Source organism: Rutidosis leptorrhynchoides, chromosome 6, assembly GCF_046630445.1.
Source record: "Rutidosis leptorrhynchoides isolate AG116_Rl617_1_P2 chromosome 6, CSIRO_AGI_Rlap_v1, whole genome shotgun sequence".
Classification (NCBI taxonomy): domain Eukaryota; kingdom Viridiplantae; phylum Streptophyta; class Magnoliopsida; order Asterales; family Asteraceae; genus Rutidosis; species Rutidosis leptorrhynchoides.
The window spans coordinates 56,912,139-56,922,641 of NC_092338.1; the positions used below are offsets into that span (position 1 = coordinate 56,912,139).

The following is a 10,503-nucleotide window of genomic DNA, read 5'->3' on the forward strand; positions in this document are numbered from 1 at the left end:
TGGAATTGGTATAGGATAAAAACAAAATTGCATTTCGATTTATGAAAATGGTATAAAAAAGACAAATGTACATTTTGATCATTATTTGAGGAAAGAGTTGGTGTCACCATTTATCAACGATAGAATGGATACTGAACTGCAAGTGAAACCTGAGGTTTTAAGGACCCTTAAATTTCATCAGTTGTTTTCAAGAACACAAAAAAAATGCAGTCAGCAAGAACTCAATCCGTCAATGTGAAAGGCACTAAGAGTCGATCAAAGCTCACTCAATTTTTCTTTTGGATGCCAAAGAGGTATATAAGCTCAATCACTATATCATTCACTATTTGTGAAACTGTGTACTAAATTTTCTAGGGGTTGAAGATCATTCAAAAGACTCAAATAAAGTGACATATAACAACCTTTGTGGGGTGGATTGTGATGACGTAGCTAAAGAAGTTGATAAAAGGGTAGATGTTAAATCATCAGATCACTCTTTCTTAAGCTTTTTGGGGCTGACTAATGATGATGCAAAATATTCAACTACTAAAAATCCTAACTTCAAAAAGATGATAGCAGTTCAAGTGGATATTGGTTATATTACAAGTTTTGAATTGGCTTCTAAAAGGTTAGTAGAGGCAATGCAGCTGAAATAATATGGAAGCCAAGTACACTTCATCTTTTCATTTAGAACAGTTCTTGAGAATTGTAAAAGATCAAAACTGGTTGATGAGGTTGAGGATACATCCGAATGGAATACATGGTTGATATCTTCATCAGATTTAACAAGGAATACATTGAACGCATTTAACTATGATGATATCAACCAGTTTTTCGCGGAATCGGTGTTGGGAAACACGAGCAGGGAGCTGTCTTTGTAGACCCGGGACCAATTATAATTGATGAGGTGAGAAATGGAACTGACAAGCACTTCTTTCACCCGCAGAAGCTCATTGTTGTCAAAAAATATTCATATACTACCTTTAGGTCACTATACTGTTGGCAAGAAGGTTGTGGATTTGTGCCTTAACCGTATCAGCAAGTTTGTGTACATGCACGGGGGTTACAATTGTTTTTAATGCTCCATGAACTGAGTGGTAGGACTTGGATCCTTATCTCTCGTAAGGCTATCAGTTGATTATGAAAAGAAAGGAAAACGTGATTCCAATGTTTACCCTTCACAATGGTTCTCTTAATGTTGATGTGACTTGTTATATAAATGGTCTCGGGTTTCCAGAATCGTAACAACCGGATTGATCCTTGAATCGTCCCAATTAGCCTCGGGTTGCATGAAATCTCGATTGGGAAAAGACAAGGATAGATTAATCTTTAGGCTAAAATAGATTTAATCTTGATGAATGTAGAGGGTGTTTTCTGTTTCTTTTGTAGAGAATATGAATGGAAAACGTCTGTCAAGCTGTGTGTAAAAGTTGGTTGAAAATAGCATGTAAATACACAAAACTGTCTAAAACTGTCAGAAAACGGCCTTGGCATGGCGTGCCACTTAGTTCCTCGCTTTTCCACCCTTCATGTGGCACGACGTGCCACTTTCTGGCACGGTGTGCCACCCCCAGTTTGGTCAGGTTGCACGGTTTTAAGCCATTTTCAAGCTCACCAAGTTCAGGTTCGACTACCACAATCTATTTACTCTTTGTGAACGTGTACCCCACACTTCACCGAATCCGTTTTATAGTATAGATAGATTACTTCCATTCTCTACTTATCAAATCCAATTACACCAAAATCATTCATTAGAAGACAAAATCACCAACAAGTTGGTGTAATCATTGACTTACTAAATTCCAACAAACAGAGTACAGACGAAAAAAATGGAAAAAAAGAAAGAAAGCATTCGCTTCTCTTTTACATCTTGCATCTATAGTATTTTTGCCCTGATGAATTTCTCTCTCATTTCATAAAAATCTGGAATCATGGTTTACTTATTGGTGGAATACTAGGCAATCCGACGAAAAATATTTGTAGCTTTGTACAAGCCAAACATATATTCTTTTCGTGTCAATTTAACTGTCACCGGACGAAAAATACAGGATCTACGAAAAGTTATTATTATATTGTACTTTCTGTTCACGTTATAATTTACTCTTAAGTTTTACCTACATTTATGAATGGCATAAGAAAACTTTAACTTATTATATTTATCTATCTATAAAGTTAACTATTAATTTGAGACAATCTAAAAAATAAATATGGACTTATTAAATACTGGTCGGAAAATAAATACCGGTATATCAATTTGTTTCAATATTTAAGTTTTCGTTTTACAATATACTAAGTCCCTCTCAACTCTAATTTCTAGCTCCGCCTCTCAAAATAAGCCATCCAGTGGAAAAAATTTAAGTTTTAACTAGTAACACCAGTAACTACAATACTTGGATCCATCATTACTGTCTGACAAATATTATTGAAGATTCGTATATAACGATAATATTGAAAATCTTCCAAAATTGCCAAGGGGTGTGTTGAATGCTAAAATTCAGCTTTGAGTTGTTACTTTTGTTTCTGTATTACTTGGCCTTTCATCTTTTCTTTCTTTTATGTTTGTACTTTAATCTTCATTCTTGTTTATGTTTATGAGGCTTCTAAGAGCACGAGGTGTCAGTGTCTATTTTTCGGTGTACTTATCAGAGTTGAAAATAGACTTTGAAATTGATTAAAGTGGAATGTCGTTCAGTGTCCTTAGTTCAAAGTTTCAGTGAGAAAAAAAATGAGGTGGATCAGTAAGAAACACACTGTGTGCTCCAAGTCTTCAACCATCAAGTTTTTACTAAGAAAAAAAAAATCAAGTTTTTACTACATATTATATTTGATGTCAACTTCATTGGGTATTCACTTATTCAATCCCATATCTTTTTATCTAAAATTGGATCCCATTTTACATCTAATCCGAGTAAATACAGTAAAATTGATACTGCAACCGGGTTTTGTGTCAAATAATTTTTCTCTAGTAGTCTTGATTTGAACATTTACTTTTTACGTTAGTGTAAAGGAGTCCACCCACTTACCTAAAGCTTAAACTTATGACATACCGTTGCTTCCATTAAACTGAAACCTTGTTTACTTTTCAAGTAATCAATTCGGTTAGGCCGTGTACATCCATTCACAAATATTTGACCTCTCTGGGTTGTCTGAAGAAGAAAATCTTTATCCGTTTAGGTTTTAACTTGGTTTTCATATTTAAGTTGCTTCAAATGTTTGGCAGTGGAAAGTAACTTAACAAGGTTTGTTAATTTGAGAACCAAATATCCACCATCATTTTCTTTAATGAACCAAACATATCGAAACAGAAGAATACCGAAAATAAGAAAAGAAAATTAGGTGCTTTCTAACATAAGTCGACTAAATGTTGACTTTTAAACAATTACATTTTATCAAAAAAATAAAAACTAAAATCCTATGAAAAAAAATGTGTTTATGTAAGAAACTTTTATCTTGAAATTGTGGTAACAGTAGAGGTTTAATTTTTTATCAAATAGTTGTAGCTTATATTTTTTAAATGAAAGGTGTGTAGCTAAAGTTGTGCTTTGAATTATATTGTAAGAAACCACACTTTTATAACTTATTTACAACCATATAAACATACAGAGTTCTCTCAAGCTTCTTCACTCCATTGTTAAACATGGACATTCTTTCTCTCCAAACTCTACTTTTAATCATCTTCTTTTTAATCTTTTACTATTTCATCTTCTTCAACCTAATCAAATCCCCACACAAAGCCACCCGTGCCCAAATCGGCTTCTCAAGCTACCCGTTAGTAGGCACTGTGCCCGAATTCATCCTAAATCGTCACCGTTTCCTCGAATGGACCACCGAAGTCATTTCTCGGTCTCCAACAAAGTCCGGCATCTTTGACCGCCCAGGAAAAATCAAAGGTTTCATCACAGCCAACCCCGCAAATGTCGAACACATTCTCAAAACCAATTTCGACAACTACCCGAAAGGAGCCCGATTAATCTCCCTCCTTGACGATTTTCTTGGACGTGGAATATTCAACGCTGAAGGCGAATCATGGCGTGCACAACGTAAAATCGCTAGCTATGAATTCAACACGCGGTCGCTTAAAAACTTTGTTATGGAAACTGCAGCCGTTGAGTTACATAACCGGTTCATACCGGTTCTTGCAAAAAATGCAGATTTGAACCGAGTTGTTGATCTTCAAGATCTTCTTGAAAGCTACACTTTTGATAATATTTGTATGGTGGCGTTTAACGTCGATCCCGGTTGTCTCGCTGGCAACTTAACTTCTGGTCGTGAATTCATGGAAGCTTTCGAAGAAGCAGCTGCGATTATTTTTCAAAGATTTTTGTCCTTATATCCTAGTTCATACAAAATTAAGAAACTTTTGAGATTTAGTTCGGAATTGAAGTTGCAAAAATCTATCACGACGGTTCATAAGTTCGCGGAAGATATCATAAAGTCGAGAATGGAGGAAAAGAATCGAAAACCGGACGAGGATTTATTATCTCGATTTATGGAAGAATCGGAATACTCACCGGAGTATCTTCGAGATATCGTCATAAGTTTTATATTAGCGGGTCGTGATACGACATCGTCCGCTTTAACGTGGTTCTTTTGGCTTTTATCTTCCCATCCAGAAGTCGAGGAAAAAATACTGGATGAACTGAAAACAATCCGGAGCAGCTCTGGTGGAGTTGCTCCGGATTGTTTCACTTTTGACGAGCTTCGAAACATGCATTATTTGCAAGCCGCAATCTCTGAGGGATTGCGGCTATACCCACCGGTCCCACTAGACACAAAAGATTGTTTAAAAGATGACGTAATGCCGGATGGGACGTTTGTTGGGAAAGGTTGGTACATTACATACCACTCGTACGCTATGGCGCGAATAGAGAGTGTTTGGGGGAAGGATTGTTTGGAGTTTCGACCAGAACGATGGCTGGTCGAAGAAGATGGAAATGTTGTTTATAGACCGGAAAACAGTTTTAAGTTTCCGGTCTTTCATGGTGGACCGAGAATTTGTTTAGGGAAGGAAATGGCGTATATTCAAATGAAGTTAGTCGCGGCTTCGATAATTGAGAGGTTTAAGGTGGAGGTGGTGCCGGTTGCGAATGAGAAAAACCCGCCGGAGCATGTATTGGCGTTAACGATTAGGATGAAAAATGGGTTAAGTGTGAGAATTAGAAAAAGATCTGAGTTAATTAATGAGTGATTTGCGCAATTTAAAATGACTAGCATTACTTCAGTTTGATAGTAATAAGTTTAATTAACAGAATTATGTTCTGAAATTTGCACTATTCTAGTTCTAGTGTTATATGTAGACGGCTAGAGATGAACTTATGATTAACGTTGTACTCTGTTTTCAGTTTGTTATAGAAGTTTTAATATTCTTGTACCTTGATTCTTTTTGGATGTTTTGCATATGTTTTAGAATCATAATATTATTTCTCTAAAAGAGTATCCCATATATAAGTTTTTATCAACTAGTGGCGGAACTTGAACTCAACCACACAGGGGGGTAAATTGGTGACGGGAAGGGTAAACACTAAAAGAAACCTTATTTTTTAGTATTTTTAGTGTAATTTTTTTTTCCCAAAAAAAGAGGATGGGGGCGAACACCCCCTCCGAACTACCTTATGTTCCGCCCCTGTTATCAACGCTAACTAAGTACAATAGTCATAAACTTTTCATATTCTAATCTTAGGTCCAAAAGGTGTATATTTGGCAGGGTGTGTCCCTGTGTTTCCTCCTTTGAAAACCCATAGGACCCACCCCGAAAGAGTCGGATGCCGGTAAATTACCTCCAACCGGGTCCCTACTCATGTGACACAAGCAATCATCATCATCCCACTGCCACAAGAGTTGTAAATTCTTGCGGCGAGTGAGGATTGAACATGCGCCTGTTTTAGGTCCAAACTTCCACATGGTGGGTCCTAGCTTCAAAGGTACCGGGTACCACTGAGCTATTGCTACATTGGTTTCATATTCTAATCTTGTTACTACTGACTAATGACAAATTACGACTAATGACAAAACTTTCTTAGTTTATTTACTCGGTTATTGCCTTGCATAAAACTTGAAATGTAACTAGTAAAATATATATAACATGTCTGACCTCCAACTTGGTTTGTTACAACTTGTTTCCAATCAACATCACAAGTAGTTATTTTACCAAAATTGCCTACATGTTCAAATGCATAAAAAAATACATGTTCATGAATCAAATTATCTAAATTTTAACACCATTTAAGAGCATCCCCGTTACGAAAAATGTCAATGACTTTTCTCATTGCCACGTCATCTTTCTCTTAAGTCATTTAACACGACTTATAATATCCCAAAGAATCTACCGATATATCGTTAAATTACTTAAGAGTATTTATAACACAAAATGAAAGATAAGGGACCGGCTCACCGGCCGGCTAATGTGAGTCATATGTAAGCATAACAATCAAGATAATGTTGGTACAGTGACCACTGAAAAGAACATTATATTTTACAGGTAATAGTTGAAGGAAAGTGTTCTGATCAATACTATTTCATCTTTTAAGAGTTGTAGATGTATGAATGATTAATCGTTAATATTTCGATTAACATGCAAACTTTGTTCGGATTTAGAATCGATTGATGGTGGTTAAGAGGATCAATTACTTGTAATAAGGTTTTAGAAGCTTAGTTGTAAGAGTTGGTATGTGAGGTCCACAAAGATATGGTCTTGTCATTAAATAACAGGTCACATCTAACGAGCATACATGATGCAATATGGTTGGTGTAGTACATGTGAGGGGTGATGGCCGTTATGGATTAAAAAACCAATCATCTAAGATCTAAAGAGAACATAGATTAGGAATATAATGATAATTTATCAATTTTGTTTCCAGAAGTTAAGAATGGCACATAAATACAATCATGTAATCAAGAAGTTCCAGTTTTAGTTTCTGTATTTTCTATCGCCTATGGGGAATTTTTATCATGTACTAAAACCGGTTTCACCTTCAGCAAAATTGTATCAACAGATTGTTCTTCACGCCATCTTTGAACAAAAAGTACATTTAGGATCATTCGAGGATTCTTGAGGTGTACCTTGTTGCAAGCATTCGGTATGGTACGCATGGCCACATGGCAGAATATCAACAGCTGGAAGAAGTGCAGGAGTGACATCATCATTGTACCCATCACCATCATCATCATCATCATCATCGTCATCGTCATCTTCATATTGATAATCATCATTAGATTCAGAATTATCGTCTTCTGTTACACCCGAAAGATCCTTATTGCATATTATACAATTCTGTCCAAATGGCCGATTTTCCATGTCCTCGTCACCTACGAATATGAAAGCACATTTTGATCACAAATAGGCCCACACAATATATAAGTTAAGAGCCTTTAAACTAAAAGATCTATGCTTTTTACCAACTATTAGTGATTCATAAGATTAGTAACACATACATTCTAATATCACACCATCTTCTTGTAGCTTTATGGTAATCTTGGAGTAATGTCTCATAATATTAGAGACCCTTACGCTATTAAAATTCTAAGTACTGGGCATGACAACATAAGTTTTGAAGAGATATCTTTGAAAATACCTTCCCATCTGATATGATACATCGGTTCACGGAAAAGCAATTCATATTGACTGGTCAAAGGCTCATTTTTCTTGTCAAGGCTAACGATGGATGTAGTTGAAGGTTTTGTTGTATCACTATTATTAATAGGCGGTGCAGAAATTTTCAAGATTCCATTCTTCTGTAAAGCAGCTGAAGAATCTTTAGAACATTCCTGTTTAGGGATTTTCATCTTTGTTATACTTGTTGAAACATTTTCGACTTCTGTTTTCTGAACTTTACTTCTCAGATTATAATCGGGAGAATCTTTGCCACCTACAGTTAACTGATCTTTACTCCTTAAATTATAAGTTGGTGAATGGGCCTTCAGAGATGGGCCTGCAGTTTTCTGGAATTTTCTTTTCATGGCAGGTACTTGTGGCAGTTTGCTCGCTTCTGTCGCATTATCTTACGTTAGAAAGTTAACATATTTGGAAATATCCAGCTTTAAAAATACAAATTTATCATATATGATACTTAAAAGGTTTAGGGTACGGGAAAAAAGGTGCAATTGAAGTTTCTTACCTGCTAGTTTTTCTCTGTTACTGCCTCTTGCAGGTCCAAGTTTAGCAGATCTCGTCTTACTTGTCCTTGAGTCATCCATAGAAGCAGTACAGAAAACACACACTATAGGGACAATGACAACGTTACTTTTAGACACATTAATGACACAAATAAAATATTAATGCAGTAATATAATCAGAAATAATTAAGTTAAATTACTTAAAGCACGCGCTACAAAAACTATGACCTAATTCTATCAGAGCCAATGTACCCCGCATAAAGTTACAAGCTTTTCAAAGAAAATATAGTCATTATTCAGTAGTCATGGTACTTATTTCTACTTTGCATTGAGTGAACAGATTTCAATTCAAATTCCAATAATAACACTGCTGGTCTCTGTTTTAACCCCCAAATATGTTTTAGGTTACCAGAATACAAAAGTTACATATTATAACTATTACTTATTGCGGAGTAATATAGACAAACCTATGTATACTTCTTATATATCCACATTAGTACATATGAGATAAGTTATATCCACACAATGAGTTCGATTTACAGAAATGTAATAAGATGGGGTAAGTTACTAGCATGTACCATTGGCTTATTTGATTTCCTTTAGCACCATGTAAATAACATAAAAATTCAAAATAAACAAAATGTTAAAAAAGAATAACCTAATTTGATGAAACCCTAGCTAGTGAATATGCACAAAGATATACAGATTTATATATAAAATTAACAATCGCTGTATGTCTATTACATTTCATGATTATCAACGGTGCAAACAATTGAAATATTCAAACTTTCAAAGCAAAGAGATAACAATCGAAGAATTCACAAATTAAGACCTAATTTTTAAAATCCAGATAATTATGAAATTGATATATAAATTAGAATAATCAATGTGGAATTACTCACCTGGGAAATTATATTATCATAAACGAACGATTCATAGAGAAAAAATCGGCAGATTGACAGATGGATTTTGGTATTTTGATTTAATTTTAGCGGAAGAATTTGGGAGGTAAGGTTTGAGGACTGGGTGACAAAATAAAGGGGTTCAGGGCTTTGATGGTATATATAGTTTTGCATCATGTAGGCCCAGCCCAGTTATCATTGTGTAGGTAAATAAATCATAGGGCCCAATAATTACCATTATACTGTCAAGTGTACTACTTACTACTATTCATATTTTATACTCCGTATGAATATATGTGACATTTTTTAAACAGAGGTAAGAACATTAGCAGATCACTTAGCTAAGTGGTGACCCGCAATTCAAGTCTAGTAACTAAGCTCAGGATGGTTGGTAACTTTGAAATTTAGAATATTTTGATTCTGTTGATTTTGTATTTGTGACATGTTTTACTTTTGTTTCTATAATAAAATAAAATATTGAACTGAATTAAATTAAATGATCTAGTAACCTCACAATATAAGTTCAAGAGTCCATGTTTTCTTTAAAATCAATTGACAGTAGAGGGAATTCTCCTTAGACTTATATGTATACATTTGTTTTGTCTCATGATCAATTTTGAGACTGTGATTTGCACCTTTACAAACTTCCCCTCAAACGTAAGTCCTACTCTTAGGCCTCTCCTCGAACGATAGATGAATCCACCCATCGTTACGCCGTACCGAGGGGTGCGCCACGTCACAACATGGGCTCAGGGGTGCGCCCATTGCCTAGTCCACCACATCCACGTTTTAAGGTTCCGACCGTCTCGACCCCCTTTCAATTCTTTTTCAACCTTGATTTGGATGAACTAGCTGGTACCTAGAGTTGGAAGCTAGGAGCTGGAAGTCGTAGCTTATTTTGTTATAAATGTTTATTAAAATAGTTGAAGTTAGAAACTTATTTTCTTTACACGACTTAAAAAATAACACATGAAACTATAAAATAATATGTTGAAGGGCTTTTTAGTAATTTTATGTTTAAGAACCTCTATTTTTTTCTCATAAGCTGCTTCAAATAGTTTATATTTGTAGAGTTTATGTTTTCAATAAACTGCTAAAAAGCTTCTATGATTTTTTACTCCAAAGCTTATAACTATAGCTTATGAAGTTAGGTGTCTCTGTCAAATAAACACTTTTTTTTTGGGAACAACTATAGCTTATGAAAAAAAAAAAAAAAATTTAAAATCATGTAAGCTTGCATACAAACACACGCATAAAGTATTTCGACCAACACTTGTTAAGGTTTACGAAATCTTTACTGGGATGATTCAAGAATGAATATTTGTGTATTTGTCAATGAAACGCAAACTAAAGATATTATAGTATATTTGTGTTTTACATGTTTTCATACGAAAGCATATTTATTTATTTTTAGAGAAAAACATTTTTATCCGGCTGAAGACGAAAGGGTGCACCCCTTCATTTTTTGTTGAAAAAAATTGTTATAGAAAAAAATGTAACTTTTGGCTGG

At 34.9% G+C, this 10,503-nt stretch overlaps 2 protein-coding genes across 2 annotated transcripts; one reads left to right on the plus strand and one right to left on the minus strand.

The window, feature by feature from the left end:
* The first annotated feature begins 3,607 nt into the window (after window positions 1-3,607).
* LOC139853656 (cytochrome P450 CYP94D108-like) lies at window positions 3,608-5,167 on the plus strand. The gene has a single exon (XM_071843033.1). The coding sequence runs from the start codon at window positions 3,617-3,619 to the stop codon at window positions 5,165-5,167; it is 1,551 nt and encodes a 516-aa protein (XP_071699134.1). The 5' UTR covers window positions 3,608-3,616.
* A 1,631-nt stretch (window positions 5,168-6,798) lies between these two features.
* On the minus strand, window positions 6,799-9,111 carry LOC139855952 (uncharacterized). Its single transcript, XM_071845186.1, has 4 exons — window positions 8,994-9,111; window positions 8,094-8,195; window positions 7,551-7,964; window positions 6,799-7,284 (listed from the first exon to the last, which is right to left on the minus strand). The coding sequence occupies exons 2-4, from the start codon at window positions 8,170-8,172 to the stop codon at window positions 6,980-6,982; spliced, it is 798 nt and encodes a 265-aa protein (XP_071701287.1). The 5' UTR covers window positions 8,173-8,195; window positions 8,994-9,111; the 3' UTR covers window positions 6,799-6,979.
* Window positions 9,112-10,503: the final 1,392 nt, after the last annotated feature.